This window comes from Dermacentor albipictus, chromosome 10, assembly GCF_038994185.2.
Source record: "Dermacentor albipictus isolate Rhodes 1998 colony chromosome 10, USDA_Dalb.pri_finalv2, whole genome shotgun sequence".
NCBI lineage: Eukaryota > Metazoa > Arthropoda > Arachnida > Ixodida > Ixodidae > Dermacentor > Dermacentor albipictus.
In genome coordinates, this window is record NC_091830.1 from 7269472 (window position 1) to 7287992 (window position 18521).

General features: G+C 43.0%; 2 protein-coding genes across 2 annotated transcripts in view; one reads left to right on the plus strand and one right to left on the minus strand.

Moving 5' to 3' along the window:
- LOC139050657 (venom metalloproteinase antarease TserMP_A-like) overlaps window positions 1-18521 on the minus strand; it is a 265847-nt gene that overhangs the window by 168072 nt on the left and 79254 nt on the right. The gene's annotated exons all lie outside the window — the stretch shown is intronic.
- Window positions 5681-18521, plus strand: part of LOC139050796 (snake venom metalloproteinase kistomin-like) — a 55853-nt gene continuing 43012 nt past the window's right edge. Inside the window, exon 1 of the mRNA XM_070527557.1 lies at window positions 5681-5760. Coding sequence (XP_070383658.1) covers window positions 5681-5760 — 80 coding nt within the window. The remainder of the gene's footprint in view (window positions 5761-18521) is intronic.

The following is an 18521-nucleotide window of genomic DNA, read 5'->3' on the forward strand; positions in this document are numbered from 1 at the left end:
CGACGCATTAGCGTGGTCCCTTGAAAAATTAAGAGGCAAGATAAAGAAAGCCTTCCGGTCATCCCTGCTTCGTTGTGGTCTGACATTCTTCACGTCATTCACGACATGGCTCAAGGTGGCCACTGAGCTTAGCGAGCGACGCTGAAAAAGTATATGAACACTTTTGGTGGCCAGAAATGGGTACGAGTGTTTGCTCTTACGTCGCTAGCGTCGGTATAAGCCAGTGACACTAGCGGTTTCCAGGATGCCAACCCGTACTTCTCACAGCCATTACGTCTCTTGCTACTATCTTTCACACGGTTCGAATTGACCCTGTTGACCCCCTAGCAATGACAGCGGCTGCATACCGCGACTTCCTGATTGCTGTTGACAGCTATTCTATTTTTTTAATTTTAGGTAGCGCCCCTGCCTTCCCTGGCACCCAGCTACATGACAGTATTTTCAAAAGACTGATTTCAACTTAGTCGAGGGGCCTTCAGATGAAAAATGCTGGATCGGACACCCCCTTTCACCAGTTCCAAACTCTTCACCTGCCTCCTTCACGCATAAATGGAGCACCATTATGGTTCAGCCTACCATCCGCAAGCAAATGGTCTTAATTATAATCACAATCAGGCAATTCAAGACAATACCCAAGAAACTAATCGATGGCAACCCATAGGCTAAATTTCTAAATCTTATTTTAGAACTAAATAAGTTCGAATTTGAAGAATAACACGTACTATGTCCAGGCTTGTGGAATATCAATGAGTACGCGGATTGGCCACAAATAAGCCGATATATTTATGGATCACTTATAAAATGAATTTTTGCTAACCCAGGCGTTAAAGCCGTTTTCACACAAATGCTACATTGACGATGTTCTTGTGATTTGGTAGCATAGTGAACAGGAGCTGCTTTCCTTCATATCTGACTTTAACAATGCCCATCCATTCATCAATATCAGTTCGTCACACGTACTCTGCATCTACTATTACCTTCCTTGATGTCAGCGTTTCAGTGCTAAATAATAAAGGATCTACGGCCCTAAACAAAAAGCCGACCGACCGACATCAATATTCGCACTTCAGTAGTAAGTAGCCACGTTAAACGTTGCAAGACAAGCATTTCTCATAGTCAGGCCTTACGTTTCAAAAGAATCTGTTCTGAACAATTAGGGTTTCTAAAAAAGTGCGCAACACTAAAAAACGCTTTAGTCAAACAAAATCACAAAATAAGAAACCGAATACCTCAGCTTAGACAAACCTTCTCGTAACCCATTTTGCGTCAGCCCCGCGAGTTTCGGATGGGCTAAAGAAAAACCATAATATTCTAATGCAAAGTTAACGCCTCAAAAACACATTCGCTGAACCACCTAAAGTAGCATACCGTAAAGCTAGAAATATTCGCGATATACTATCATCATCATCTAAGACTGACTGTCCTGACGCCATCAGATGCCATCTTTGCCAAAAATTGCGATGTAAATTATGCCCCCACATGTGCACATTGCAGCAGTGGACTAGCAGGGCTTTAAAGTTTTATTTTAAGATCAAAGGCCATTTCGACTGCAACACTAGAAACGTAATATATATGCTTGAATGTACGCTATCAAAAAACAGTACATTGAACAAACAGAAGGGCCTTTTAGATTGCGCTTTCACAATAATAAATCCCGCGCTAACACGTTTGCCCAACCTGCCCAGCTCAAAACACGTGCACCTCCATGACCACTCATTTGATAAGGTGAAAGTCATGTTACTTGAATCTGGATTTCGTTGAAATTGGAACTGAGAAGCCCATGAATGCTTTCTTTTTTATAAGTTTGACACTGTCGCGTCTAGTATGAATGAGTATAGGAAAATTGAGTTGCCCGTCTTGGTACATCCCGGTCACATCTTCTTTCGTTTTCCTTCTCTTTACTAGCACGTAACTATTTTTGCTTCTTTTTTTGCTTGGTAACGTAGAATATATTTGGTGACTTACTATGCGGTCCCCTGGTAATTGCCTTTCGCACTTCATTTTTAGTGGGTTTCTTCGCTTTGTATATTCAAACATTGTTTGCAAGCACCATCTGTATATGATGCATGTATTAGCTGTATATATATATATATATATATATATATATATATATATATATATATATATATATATATATATATATATATATGTATGTATGTATGTATTGCGGTCTTATGACGAGATTGAACAGCATCAGGGAGATGACAGCGCCTTGCGGCATGGGTCATATTCGTCATATACTGCGTTTATATTCCCCGTTGTAGCTAGGATAGCTGCAAAGGGGTGCCTGTGTTATGTATTTCTGCCTCTAATTCGTTGAGAAATTCCTCTTCGGTGCCCTCATATGCGTGTATCAACTTATTAATGGCTTGCCTTGGGTTTTTCTTGTTATTCTCAGGGTCAAGCAGGAACCTCAGCATGTGCCAGGTTTTGGCGGTGCCTAATTTCCCATCCATGGAATTACATACCTCGTCCCATTCTTATTTTGTCAACTGCTTAGCATATTACACTTTTTTTTTGAAGAGCGCTATATGCGCTTCCTTAACTTTGTATTGTGCTGATGACCTTTAAGTCTAATTTGAAGCGACTGCTTAGCTTCCCACATGTGGAGAAGTCTGCTGTCGCATTTCTCCAAGTTAGACACAGGTGGTGCTATTTTTCTGGCAGCTTTGACGTCATTACTGAGCTCCTTAGTACATTGTTCATATACCTGTGATGGATCGCTGCTGTGTCGTCTCTCGCGTTCTACGAAGTAGTTTGATCTGTCAGTCCTTGGGTCTATTCGGTCTTTCTCTGACCTGTAACTCCGATATGCGGTAGTCGCTACCCAAATCTTCCGGCGTGTTGCGCCACGCCGCCTTTTCAATGTTCTTTGTAAAGGTTAGGTCCTGGGTTTGTGTCCGTGTTCAGCGCCGTACCTATGCCGGGGTCTGTGACGAGTCCAAGGCCTAATTCTTGCGAGTCGTTCCATAAGTCCCTTCCTTTTGGTCTGGTATATAGATATCGCCACGTCGTCTGTGGGGCTTTAAAGTCTCCTCCTATAACTACCGGATTTTCTCCAGCGGGCATTAATATTTTTGGAATAGGTTTTTGAATTCGTGCTTATGTAGCACGTGGTTGTTATAAATGGTGAAAATAATTAAACTAAGTCCTGTCTCCTTCTGCGGGATGCGCGCCAATAAAATATTGTCATTGTGCGCTATGCATATATTGTGTTCACGCACGTTATGTTTCCTTTTACAAGCGTGGTTAATGATCTCGTCTCCCCTTCGGCATAGACAAAAGATATGTAACCTGCTAGGTTTGCGATTCTATGTGTTTCCTGCAGAACTATGACTTCTGGTGTATCCTCGTCTTTTAAATACAGCTCCAAAACTGACTTTTTGCTTTTGTAACTTATACAGTTCCACTACCATATTCTGAACCCTCTTTTAGCGCTCCTCATTTCGGGTGCGACCATGAGGGGAGGGGGGGGGGGCGAGACGGGAAGTTGGAGAGAAGCTGATCTTAAATAATTATGTGATTGTGAAGTGGGTAAGGATTGTGGTGCTTCTGATGCACCAGAGGGGAGTCCATAACATGTTGACATGGTTTGCGTCTAGGATGTCTAATCTACTCCTAATTGCTGCTTTTGCCTTAGCCATTTGGTTCATCATTTCGTCCTGTTTTTCCTTTTTTCATTCGACATTTGTATCTATACAAGAGCCTTTTGGATACCGCCAAGTGCTTTAACTACCACAGTGTTATCTTATCACTTCCGGCTTCGGCCTTGCGTTTGAGCGGAGGGGGGTCATCCCCTTCGTCCATCTAATTGTCCGGGATTTCAGTCGGCTCTTTATTTCTCGCGTGTGGAGCGGGAGTTACCCGATTTATTTGGCTTTGTCCTTCGTTGAAATTTTTTTATTTCATTGCTCATGCGTGCTAGCATAATTCTCAACTTTGTGTTCTCGTGTTCTACTTCCTTTATCTCGTTATGGATAAGATTGTCCCCACCAGCGCCTGGGCGCACGCCATCGACCACGTCTGCCCAGCTCACCAAGTTTGGCTTGTTCGCTGAAGAGGATGGCCTAGTTCTGGACTTGGATCTGGATCCTGATCACCAGAAGTCCAGTTGAAAATTTATTCTACACTGCCTAGGAAAATACGAACTATGCCTGGCTTCCGGCTATTATCGGCGACTTGGAGCACAAAGTGCATAACTAGCCCTTATTAATGTTAGGCAACAAATACACAATATCAAAGACTAACCGAAGTTCTCGCAAACTCACTGAGAACCATATTTCTTTCTTTGTGTTTCGCATGAAAATCACAAGGAAGAAAAAACGGTCAAGCAATATACCCTTGAAGCAGCTAAGCGGGCGATAAAAGCACATCAGACCACAGAGAGAGAGAGAGAGAGAATCAACTTTTGTGCTGAGCCCTCAGTGACGGGTGGTGCGCGCTGGCACCAGATGGGGTGGAACCTTATTCTCAGGTCCCATATGTGTCCAGCAGTTCCTGGCCCCTAGCCGCCAGCGCGAGCTGGGTCGGTAGGTCGGGGCTGGACAACAAGGTCTCCCATCGCTCGGGGGGGTTGGGGCTGGGGAGGGTGGGGGGTAGGGATGGTGGGGGGTTCTTGAGCTTAGTGCACTCTGCAAGGATGTGTGCTAGAGTGCCTTTTGACCGTCTGCAAAAAGGGCATGAAGTGTCATGCTCTGTTGGGAACATCTTATGCAAGAGCACTGGATTCGCTAGCGACCCCGCTTGCATGCGTCGCACGATCGTTTGCTGACAGACCACAGACGTCGTATCAGAGCTTGTTGCGTTAAATCTCGATAGCTGTCGCCGCCCGCCCTACATAGAAAGAACAGGTCATGGACAGGGAATCATTCAACCGCATATATTCTGTCGTGTCCATGAGGCATTTATAAAACGGCGTGGCTACCTACATACTGCAAAATCGGGTGAGCCGTGCAGACAGGACACAAGAAAAGTGGACAACACGAGCGCCGGCGTTCGTGTTGTGCACTTTTCTTCCCTTGTGTCCTGTCTGCACACCTCACCCTTTTTTACATAACGAATCCTTACCAACTACCTCAGCTTTCTGTTGTTCTACCTACATACATTAACATGAGGCAAATGCCATGCTGTAGCATCTACATGAGCTGTGCTTCATCTAGAGCTACTGAACATAGAAATTAAGGGCAAACGGAGTTTTTTTTTTTCGATCTGTATGCGACTACTTCAGTGAACAAAAATGTTTCAGTTTTTGGATTACATCATCATGGTGATGGCCGCACTGTAGAGGTTACTGAATACATTTATAACATTAGGAATGTGACAACATAGCATGTAATACTGTGGATACAGAGGCCAGCACTATTGTGAAGCTTTCTTGAGGGTATATTGCTTTTTGGTTTACAACAGTGGAAAAATCTTTCTCAGAATATTTTTCCTGAAAAATTATACAGATCTCTGGCAGGGATATAATTTATCTTAGGTGAAGGTTCGATGAACCGTCAAGCGGAAAAAGCGCCTTACGATGACAGATTTCGGCAGCGCTTGTGTGCGCTTGATCCACATCTTACTGGAACACATTAAACCAATCGGTAGCTGCCAGGAAAGCCCTAATTTCCACTAATTACAACGGGAGCTCACCGCTGTATATGGTGTAATTGAACAGGCGACGACCACAAGAACAATGGCACAGCGACTACAACGACGGCCAGAACACCATGACGATGACGTCGACAACATAGATGACGGCAAGGTAACAGCAGTGTGAGAAGGTTGTTAGGATGGTGGAACGTATTTTTTTTTAATGTTCCACTTACTTAGCGTCTCTTATGTGTAAGGAAATTAAGAGTGCACCTTCTACGCACGTCACATATGCTGAAAGAAACGCTTCGATGAGCTATAGGTGTAGAATTATATTATTCCTTTTTTATCTTGGCCAGATAATTCAAGCGTGCCCTCCCACGCGGTCTTCCGATAAAACCATGAACGCCCATTCACCGGTGCACACCAGTGAGAACGCTGGCTCATATCACTGCTGTGATGGCACTGACCAGCATATCTTTAGGTAATATGGCCTGAAATATCCCTGCTACGAATTCACGCTCGTATATGGCCCCTATCGCCCCGTCAGAAAGGCGATGCGGAACTTTGGCGGTGTACGCACGAGACAAGTTTTCTATTTGCTGTCGGGAGCATAGTAACGCACTCTTAAAAAAATGGCTGTGGCTTAGGTAAGGTTAAGCCCAGGATGCGAAGCATACTAGCCTTTATTTTAGTTGTTGAACCACTGTTTAGCCTGGTGAACTGCTGTTGCTTGGCTATATTTGGTTCGGCTAGACGAAGAAACAACTCATGCATTACTGCTTCGCCTTCAAGAGTGGAACGCGACAGCGTTCCCGTCGACCCGCCAAGGGGTGTAAGACAATGGGCTACAGGGCAGCGACTACGCGCCCCGCATTGGACGCGTGACATAGCCTTCTCGACAAGAAAGCAGTGAGCGCAGGGTTTTCAAAAAAGGAGTCGCAAGCAAGGCAGATGTCGATTATCGTTGTGGGACAGATATGCACCCCAAAGGGTGCAAGTGTTTTAAGAGTGAGAGCTGCTGAAATGACGAACAGTGTTACAAAGCTGTAGCGTTCAAACTATTGTTTATAGAGTCGTTTTGGTTCATCTGTCTCAACCAAAGTAAAGCATAGGATGGACAACATCGCTGTCAGCATTGCTGTGTTCGCTATATATGCGCCTGTTTTTCATAGCAAAATGCTAATATCCATACGATAAATGCCACATGTTTCTGTAATTGGGCGGAAACGCCGTCGCCGCCGCTGTGGCTGCTGCTTTACGGACACTGTGTTGCTTGGAGAGCGGACTCCTTTAAGGAGTCACCTGCTTCGTTTTCGAAAAATGTGCTTGGTTTCTCACCCGACAAAGGCATGTATGATGGCGTCTCGACACCGCTGCATAGGAAGCGCTCTCAAAGCATAGAAGGGCGTGGATTTTACTGTCTTTGGGAGGATGGCTGTGCGATTTTAGCGCAGCTGAGCTTTGCTGGTTGACAATGCAGGCATACTAGGTTAACTCAAGCTTCCTATTTTAGGTGCAGGAAAATTATTCACGGGCAGACTGTTTACTGCATAAGCTTACAAATGTTCGTGTACAAAAATAAAGTGCGTTCTTCTCTCCATTCTGCAGTGGAGGGGAAAGATGGGCCTCTTAGTACAGATTGATGTTCCTGTAGGACTTCAAGTGACGAGAGCATGACAGGAGGGTACACGCGAGCAGAAGCACCCTATCTGATATCATACTTATTTCAAGGAAATCACACAAAGAATAGGAGGAAATGCAAAGAAATAAAGAGGCAAAATGTATGCAGCACGCAACAAATTCATTTGAGCATTGTGATTTCTTTAAAATAGAAAGTGGGTTGCGGGTCAATGATTCAGTCTGTGTGATCCTCTAGAAGAGTTGACTGTTGGTCTAGTTGGTCGTCCATATTTGAAGTAGTAGCTTAGCGCAAATAAAACCACGGACACAAGGAAGACAGACAAGGACAAGCGCTACTCACAACTGTTGCAGCTGTCAGTAGCGCTTGTCCTTGTCTGTCTTCCTTGTGTCCGTGGTTTTATTTGCGCTAAGCTACTACTTCAAAAGATGTGCGATCCTCCCTTTCGTGCTCTTGTATTTTATGCGCGCTGAAATATAGAATAAAATGATTATTTCCATTTCCTTGTAGCGTAAGGTAATGCATGTATAAATATTATGAGTGTCCCTTTTAGAACAGGGTGTTAATGATGTCATCAAGCTCAATATCTTTCACTTTCTTCGGCGTTTATTTTGGTACCTTAGCAGACATAATTCGTAACCATCAAGCTTGTAACAATTTATTGCCCTTAAAATGTGTGTTCTAAAATTGCGGACTCCGTGCCATTGCGCTACTAATGTTGATGCCGTCTTCTAAAATTCTTCTCGTACATTTATTCACATTTCCGCTAAAATGAAAGACCCGCAAGACTTCGGGTAGGCTAACTACATTCTCATTTATCTTCGTACGTCTGCATGCGGAGCCATCTGTCAGGCAATCTTGTTTTTACTTTTATCATAATATTCATCAAATGGCTACATTGGCAGCTTTCCTACTGTCAGCAGAGAACTTTATTGGAAAACTTCTTTTTTTTAAATATTGAACAAAGAAGAACTTTATTACCCAATTAGCAACAGTGGGAAGATCGCAGTTTTCTGGAAGACTTTCGTCATGCTGTGCCTTCCACGTAGTTCCATAGTGCGCCTGTGTAAACATTAGGCTACAATGACGTACGTTAACTGGGGTTGCTATAATGCAAAACTATTCTATACTGTTTCTATTCCATTTCTGCAATCAGCCTTCCACGATTGGCGAAACATTTTCCATATTTCGCCTGTCTCACACGCGGTGTCACGAATACCGTGAAAGTTCCCATTCGATATGACGTAAAGACGCTGCTTCGACATGATTAGGCCGAACAAAAAAATGATTGTTATTCCCCTTTCTATGCCGTTTTCGTCATTAGCATTCCATGGCTGATCAATCTTTTTCTGACTGCGCCCACATAGCCAGTCTGTTACACGACGTGACAAAACCGCAAAAACTCACTACGTGAAAGTGACGTGTACGCTAAAGATGCATTAATCTGCCGAACAAGGCTGACATTTGGGGAGAGGGGGGATAGCCGGCAACTCCCCCTTTCCGAAAGGAATAACAAATGGCTGACCAGCCAGTGCTCTGGCGCCGGTCACTCGCAGCTGCCAGAGAGAATTAATTTCTCTGCGTATAATGAAATTATTGCTCAAAGATATAACGTTTTCGAGCCCTGTCGGCACATACACGACATCGCTTTGCTAACTTTTCTTTGCTGAGGATCCGTTTTAGCGGCATTGTTAACCTTTCATTGCACGCGCCGCCGCAATTTCTGACCAGCCACCACGCACACAGTAAACTAAACGCGCCCAAGTGGATCAGTCGAAAACGCAGGCACTGCCCTTCTCGACTGGTTATGTATACGTTCGCTGCGCTATCTCTGACCCACCAAGGGCCTTTCCACTTCTGAGCGCTTCTCGCCTCTTGTCAGCCAATCATATCAGAAAAATCTGCCAAGGAGACCATGATATTTGCTATTAACGCAAACAAATGTGACCTCCTACAAACGAGGGGAGCAACAACGACGCGGGTCACCGCCCGGCGCTTGTGTCGGCGGCTACGTAAATTCGACGCAAGGAGATTGGAATAAATGCCGAATCTGGTGGAAGGCACGATAGCATAGAATAGATAGAATAGTCCTACCCTAGACGGCCTCACAGCCGCTTCTCCCTGATTCTGTCAACAGATTGCACTCAAACAGATCATTCCGAGCGCCATAAGAAATCTTTGCCACCAGAGCCCAAAGACGCCGGCTAAACATTTATTTATTTAACATTTCCTTACAGGCCTCGTGTGAGGCATTGGGTAAGGGAGGGGGGGCGTCACAGAATGACTGAAAGAGTGTATATAAGGGGCATATAACAGAACACAGTATACATACATGAATAATAAACAGTATAAAGATGTATACACTGCATTCTGTGAAAACATTACAGAATTGCACAAAAAGTAATAGGAGACGGCAAGGCACATACCAGTAACATTTCATCGGTAATTTTCGTCGTATTGTTAAACCACTCGCCATTCCTAATGACAAAGCTCGTTATATTTAAGCAAATATTTTTCTGCAAATAGCACAAATATTGCACAACCTTTCGTTCTTAAATTTGCCACCTGCACTTCCTACTACTGCTGTTCTTTATGCAGCGTTGTAGCGAAGTAGCACTGCATGGCCTTAATTTTTCGCAAGGACATTCACCTGAAAATTAAGGCCACTTAACATCACCTGAGTCACACAAATGCGTCTGCTGTTACTTCGCGAGAATAGTATGCATGCGTTCTCGATCGCAGTTCATTGTACATTTTTTCGGCTTGTATGCAGACGATGCTTTAAAATGACATTTTTTCCCCTTTAAACAAACTAATAAAAAACATAACAGCTCTGAACACAGACCGCAGTATAAGTTGAATGATCTCTTAGTCGACAATGAACATATGCACTGCAGAACTGTCCAAGGGGCATTTGGCTCGGTAAGACGGAGAGCACTACATATCCATCCTGACATAATTAAAATGAGCGACCTTAAAATCACGAAGAGCACGTAGTCATAAGCAGATGCTGGGATGCTATTAAATTTTGTTTCCTTCTGCTATCGTGCCTTCCACCTCCACTTGTACTTTTTAGCGCCACAACACTTAAGTGACGCATTAGCATATTCAACGTAAAAAGTTAGAAATTAAGCCGAACTTAGCTAGCGAACGTGAACATGCAGCCTCGTTCAGAGAGTAATGATTGCCATAATTTTGTTTCTATGCTCCATACGTTCCTGCTTTGCGCGTGAGTACATCATCAATGTGAGGATGTTATCTATGTGAGCGTGGGTATATTATAACAGAGAGGGCGCAGCCCTAGTCAAAGTCTGCGCTAAGCACCTCCGGTGCCAAGAACCCGATCGCATGACGTAGCGACGCCAGCAATGCGCTGTGATGTGATCTATCATGGGATGACGATGATCACAGCAACAATGAACTTTAAGCATGACCATAATCCATTATTAGGAATGGCCAAGCATAGGGTGCTTCTAGGAAAAGAACAAACAATAGTAACTACAAGGGTGAACTGAAAAGCCAGGAAATTTGAAACATCGAACCGAAGGACATAATTCAATCGAGTAGTCATATCAGATGAATTGATCCCTTGATCAAAAATAAATAAAATATTCTTCATACAATTCACAACAAAAATAATTTTGGAGAAATACAATAGTAAAAAGACAGAAATTAACACGGCAAACATTTTGTGGCTTCGAGGAACGCACATGCAGTTTATATTGTAATTTACAAGCAATGTCGCTTATCCACTGTGGCGTATTTATCAGGCAGCAGACGGTCGTAATGTTTCGAGGATGTGCGCATCGACACTTCCTTGAGCATGGAGTCATAAATCTCGGGTGCCAAGGAATAAGCCTCCGAAATTGCCTTGTTTGCAAATAAAGCGAACCATCAAAATAGATGCGCAACGACGACTTAGCATTCGTCTACTTCTCACAAGCACCTGTTGTTCTTCAACTGAGACGTAGAAAATATTTTCAATTAACAAAGTAAGCAACAATTGTATATAGAAAACTATTACAATGCCGGATCGCTTCGAGCAATACATAATTATATAGAACCTAACCTTTCGACTTTACCTGAACATAATTTAAATAAAAACATGCGTCATGAAAAGTTTTCGAGTATCACCAAATTGGTGATATTGGAACCTGCCAATGTAGGATGCCTAGGAGTCTTGACCATCATCGCAGTAGTCGTATACTTATCTCAAACAACAATAAATTGCTACTGTGAATACATTTACGACGTTTATAATCTTGCAAGAGCCCTTTCTATTTCTATGCGGTCATGTTGTACAATAGAGCACACTTTATTACCAACTATTTTCGGGGACAGCTTGGCCAAAAGAAATAGAAGGTTCCCTTGCTAAATGGTTATACTTGTTTAAGTGTTGACTAAAAGCAGCTCTAAATCCGTCGAAGGCCATCCTAATGCGACATAAAATTCCACTGGACTTTTTTCAGCCGAGCTGCCGGGAAAATATTAACACCAAAGCATTACGTGGCTCATACCCCCGATAGCCCTGAAAAAAGCGCGTCGTTTCGTCCAACGGTACAAAACTATCATCAACAACAATGGCTCCTAGCCCCCCTAAGCAAGCAAAAATGCAACGGTTCATCCTTCTCGAAATGCAGAGGCTGCAAGCACTCATCAAAGTAGAGTAGCATACGTTCATTGGAAATCATGCATACAATACAGAGAAACCCAGCGTCTAGTCGAGTGGTACAAAAACAAAACCGCGTGAGCTTCTCAATGGCTAATACCCCCGTAAGCAAGCAAAAAAATGTAATGACTCATACCCCCGTAAGGCTGAGGCTGCAACCGCTCAGTAAAGCGAAGCGAACAGTGCATACATTCATTGAAACCATCTATACAATACACATAGCAGCATGCGCTTGAATCCCCTGCTGAGAGGATGCAACGTAAAGTTGAAGAGAAACTTCGTTGGCGCGATTTTCGACCCCGATTATACGAGAGTGCGAAGCCGCAGATAAGCGTCGAAAACGAACCGAAGAAGCCGAACTGCAGACGCGACGATACGAGACGCCGCGTATTACCGAGTGTGCAGCTGCATGCAGGCTTTCACCTTCACGTGTTATAGGAGTGTAACACGCTGCCGAAGTTTTATGCAAAGAACAAGCATCACCTGCTTTCCGTAACACCAAACGCGTGCGAGCTCGTGGAGTGTTGTTAATATTGCTTTGTGTTCTGAAAGAACACATAGCAATATGTTTCAAATCGTTGTATATGTCAGAGTTAGTCACATTGTAGGCGACGCGAATAGTCGCTAGAATTAAAGTTCTGTTTAAGTATTCCTTGTTTCTCACTCAGCTAGAGGTTGTAGCCGGGTATTATACAAGCAAAGAAACATGCGTTTTCTTTCTGCAACTCGTAGCGTGCGAGCCGCTGACATTCGCCCCTTTTGAATATTGGTCTTACAAGTTAAACTATAGAAGGAAGTTCTCGTCCTCAAGTTTTACAATAATCATTCTTTATGCGTATATATATATTATGCTGATTCTAGCTCTGTAAGCATGCGTACGTGTGTGCGGGCGATACCCTTCTTATTGGTGTGAAGCGGGAATGTTATACGAAGGCCCCCATTAAGGCGAGTTGTAACTGCAAACTTCCATGGCTCATTTTGGCTTAACATTTTTATATAAATACCGAAGCAACTAAAAAAACGTCAGAAAATAGGAGACAAAGCAAGTGAACATGACAGTGACCATGACAAAGCGATTTCTCTGACTGCACCTACTGGTGTTCTCCGAGAACAATTTCTAATCTTCAAACGCGATGCGAGACCTGCTGATTATTCCCCTTACCATGTCATCAGTGCAGCCTGAGTAATAACGTGCGTACAATTTCAGTGTAGGAGAGAATCTGTGTAGGAACCAAACAGGAAGATAATCGTACGCTTATGATTACTAAGGCTGTACTCATAGCGTGCGAGGAGGAATGTATCAGCGAGTCTTCCATCACGTTGTGCGAACACACATTGTCCCTTTTCTTTATTGTCAAGCTTCCCTGTTTTCTCGTCTAATTGTTTCTTATTTCTTATTTCTATACTACTAAATGTCGATGTGGAGAGTCTCGTTGTAAGAATGTTTCCTTATGCTAGAATTTATCTTGTTTTCTAAGATAGACTGTGGGTTGCGAAACCATAGCAACCCTTTGAAGATCTTTATGGACAGATCCCTTGTACTATATTTTACGTATTAGTTACTAAAGAATGGTATATGATACATTTAAAGGTCTTTGTCGTCATTTGTGCCTTGATAAAATACGCTAACTTCGTTTGTTTTGTGTGGCCTTCGCTTTTTAAGAAGTTACTTTTGAGCTTTTCTTTGTGATATAGTAAAAACCCATTGTACGTAACACTCATAATATGGTGTCAAACAAGTCCTGCGTGCATAGAATGCAGCAGAGCTCTTGAACGAGCTTATTGCATCAAAATCACTGGTTTTCCGATTTTTATGCTCTCCATTCGGAGTGCTTGGTCAAAAATTTCAAGTGGTGTTTCTCTGTCACATCCGCAGTGCGTTGTTGAGAATAAGGCGCGCAACCAGCTAGTTGCGATTTCCTGTGCACAAGGGCCTTTCGAACTGTTTAAATGCCATTGCCAGAGGTTTTGATATTGACATACTTTCTTCACGCCTGAAGAAGTTCGAAACGTGTATGCGGTGATCTAAGGAAAGTCAAGCCAACAATAGCGTAGAGGTCACGGTGACGCGAAGCACAGAAATCTTTTTGTCGTCGTGTTAAATGCATTGTATATTGTCTACCTCTTTCTTGATAAAAGGTTACACTGGCAAAAGAAGGGGTTACTTAGACGACAACACAGCAACAATAAATGTACGCCCTGCTCCCATCTGACTACTCATAGTATACATAAGTCCTGTTTCTGCAGGCACATGAGCTTTACAAAAAAAATCAGAGGGCGCGGGGTATCGCGGAAACCTTCCGCACCAAGACCAACTCTGATGCTTGGGTATCAATGCCGTCTGCTTCTCTCTTTGAGTGTCAACCTTTTCAGGTGCCAATTAATTGTGTTTATTGAAAACTTACTTTGGCGTTACTATGGCCACATTCCTTGCATCTTGAGAACCAGAAAAAGCGGACAGCTGCGGAATAGACCTGATTTACAGAATGTAGACTTGATGCGAAAACTCACTACGGGAACGTGAGATATAAGAACACCAAGTATTTCATGTCTAGCTGGTTCATTAACAGCACCTACCCCACTATTCGAATATTATGTTTGATGGGGCATCGTCAAAAACAACGAAAGAAGAAAACCCGCTATTCACAACAATATACTCACACCAAACAAAAACATGCACCCGCCTACCGGCCTACTAATATTACTGACATTTAATAGACTTTATTCAAACTTTCAGCAAAATTCTAACTCGAAATGTTTCAAGATGAATGCGACATATTTTAAATAATTTTGTTTTCATCAAATGCTTTAGCTGTTGACTCACTATGTTGTCGTACTCAATTCTGTGCACAGTGCCTTGAAGGGTTAAATAGATTCGCTGGAAGATGTCTTGGCACTGAATGAGCCTTCGCGCGAAGGTCCCCATTTTTTATTTACTCTTTCTTCTGTTTTATGACATGTCATTTTCCTCTGAAGCGGTTGTTCTCCGTCTTCCTTGTTGTACTTACGTTCCTGTTGTGCTGCAAGCCAAATAAATGTATAACTGTTACTCCGAAATAAACAGCTGCAGTTGGAAGTCAGCGCGCCATGTCTTCCTGTTTATGTCCTTATCGTGTCCGTGTGTTCATCTAACGCTCACGATTCGCACAAAAGAAGCAACACCAGCTCGCCCAAACAACCACTTTGCTCAGTTATTCCAGAGGTTTTCCTATACATATTGTTTAATTCAAAGAGTTATCTACGGCGTAACCTGCAGGAAGCAGTGTTACAGAATATAAAAGGCTGAATGTTTTCCTAAGCACCTTGCAGGAGGTGTCTGTCACCACGCGTGGAATCAGGTATCCTTTTTTCTTGGGGGTGGGGGGGGGGGGGGTAGGGGGAGGGCAGGGGAGGGGGCTAAGGTTCTATTATTATTCTCTGTTAAGTTTCCCATGCTTGGTGCATAATAATACAACTATTACCTTGAGCAGTCCCTTGGTCTGCCTGAAGGCACGTACCATCCTGTACTTGTCTGGGGTGCATGTTCGAAGGATATGCGCTTTTGCTCAAAGGTAACATGCCAGACATAAAAGAGAGCATGGCACTGGCCGCAAATACTTTAGGGGGGGATGAAGCACGTCAGCTCCTCATCCCCCGGCTATGCCACTGTCTTTCTCTGTAACGGACGTATTGGTGACCCCCCATGTTGTTTTGGGCTCTTCGTGAAGAATTTCATTCAGTAGACGAAATTAATTAATTTATAGGGTTTTGCGGGCCAAAGCCACTTTATGGCTATGAGGCACGCCGTAGTGGGGGACTCTGTAAATTTGGGCCACCTGGGGTTCTTTCACGTGTACCTAAACCTAAGTACAAGGGTGTCTTCGCATTTCGCCTCCATCGAAATGCGGCCGCCGTGGCCAGGTGGACAAAAAATCATTTATGGCGATATTGGTGGTGTCGACTGCAGCGTATAAGGACGTATGAAAAAGCATTTTTGGAAAGTTCTTGAACTCGTACATATAAGACCTCTACCTTGGCGCTATTGTGACGTCGAAAGCTGAAGCTACATAAGAGAAAAATACAAAAGCTGTAAATACAACTGTCTTCAAGATTCCGCATTGTTTTGAAATGTTCAAAGGCAATTTTCCGGTCAACATTTCCGGCAGACACGAATTTCTGGCGACAATCCCATAAAACTTCATTGTAGGGATGTACGTCAGAGAGGCCGCGTGCATGATCTAATGCACTTTTGTTACCCAACCACGTCGTGAAACTTCAGAAAGTCATAATAATGAAGTGCGCAAAAAGTTTGATTTCATTTTTTTACTTCAATCTGACACACGCTACATCTAGCCGATGGCTAGCAGTGCTATATAAATAGCGATATATCAACATTTTTTTTTTCACTTTTCATCTCAGCGATGACAGTCAATGCAGTAAGCTCGCGTTATATTTGGCCACATAAGTTTTATTTACGTACAGGAGACTTCAGAACACGGGTGTTTATATTAACAACACTAAAAAACGCTTTAGTCAAACAAAATCACAAAATAAGAAACCGAATCCCTCAGCTTAGACAAACCTTCTCGTAACCCATTTTGCGTCAGCCCCGCGAGTTTCGGATGGGCTAAAGAAAAACCATAATATTCTAATGCAAAGTTAACGCCTCAAAAACACATTCGCTGAACCACCTAAAGTAGCATACCGTAAAGCTAGAAATATTCGCGATATACTATCATCATCATCTAAGACTGACTGTCCTGACGCCATCAGATGCCATCTTTGCCAAAAATTGCGATGTAAATTATGCCCCCACATGTGCACATTGCAGCAGTGGACTAGCAGGGCTTTAAAGTTTTATTTTAAGTTCAAAGGCCATTTCGACTGCAACACTAGAAACGTAATATATATGCTTGAATGTACGCTATCAAAAAACAGTACATTGAACAAACAGAAGGGCCTTTTAGATTGCGCTTTCACAATAATAAATCCCGCGCTAACACGTTTGCCCAACCTGCCCAGCTCAAAACACGTGCACCTCCATGACCACTCATTTGATAAGGTGAAAGTCATGTTACTTGAATCTGGATTTCGTTGAAATTGGAACTGAGAAGCCCATGAATGCTTTCTTTTTTATAAGTTTGACACTGTCGCGTCTAGTATGAATGAGTATAGGAAAATTGAGTTGCCCGTCTTGGTACATCCCGGTCACATCTTCTTTCGTTTTCCTTCTCTTTACTAGCACGTAACTATTTTTGCTTCCTTATTTTGCTTGGTAACGTAGAATATATTTGGTGACTTACTATGCGGTCCCCTGGTAATTGCCTTTCGCACTTCATTTTTAGTGGGTTTCTTCGCTTTGTATATTCAAACATTGTTTGCAAGCACCATCTGTATATGATGCATGTATTAGCTGTATATATATATATATATATATATATATATATATATATATATATATATATATATATATATATATGTATATATATATGTATGTATGTATGTATTGCGGTCTTATGACGAGATTGAACAGCATCAGGGAGATGACAGCGCCTTGCGGCATGGGTCATATTCGTCATATACTGCGTTTATATTCCCCGTTGTAGCTAGGATAGCTGCAAAGGGGTGCCTGTGTTATGTATTTCTGCCTCTAATTCGTTGAGAAATTCCTCTTCGGTGCCCTCATATGCGTGTATCAACTTATTAATGGCTTGCCTGGGGTTTTTCTTGTTATTCTCAGGGTCAAGCAGGAACCTCAGCATGTGCCAGGTTTTGGCGGTGCCTAATTTCCCATCCATGGAATTACATACCTCGTCCCATTCTTATTTTGTCAACTGCTTAGCATATTACACTTTTTTTTTGAAGAGCGCTATATGCGCTTCCTTAACTTTGTATTGTGCTGATGACCTTTAAGTCTAATTTGAAGCGACTGCTTAGCTTCCCACATGTGGAGAAGTCTGCTGTCGCATTTCTCCAAGTTAGACACAGGTGGTGCTATTTTTCTGGCAGCTTTGACGTCATTACTGAGCTCCTTAGTACATTGTTCATATACCTGTGATGGATCGCTGCTGTGTCGTCTCTCGCGTTCTACGAAGTAGTTTGATCTGTCAGTCCTTGGGTCTATTCGGTCTTTCTCTGACCTGTAACTCCGATATGCGGTAGTCGCTACCCAAATCTTCCGGCGTGTTGCGCCACGCCGCCTTTTCAATGTTCTTTGTAAAGGTTAGGTCCTGGGTTTGTGTCCGTGTTCAGCGCCGTACCTATGCCGGGGTCTGTGACGAGTCCAAGGCCTAATTCTTGCGAGTCGTTCCATAAGTCCCTTCCTTTTGGTCTGGTATATAGATATCGCCACGTCGTCTGTGGGGCTTTAAAGTCTCCTCCTATAACTACCGGATTTTCTCCAGCGGGCATTAATATTTTTGGAATAGGTTTTTGAATTCGTGCTTATGTAGCACGTGGTTGTTATAAATGGTGAAAATAATTAAACTAAGTCCTGTCTCCTTCTGCGGGATGCGCGCCAATAAAATATTGTCATTGTGCGCTATGCATATATTGTGTTCACGCACGTTATGTTTCCTTTTACAAGCGTGGTTAATGATCTCGTCTCCCCTTCGGCATAGACAAAAGATATGTAACCTGCTAGGTTTGCGATTC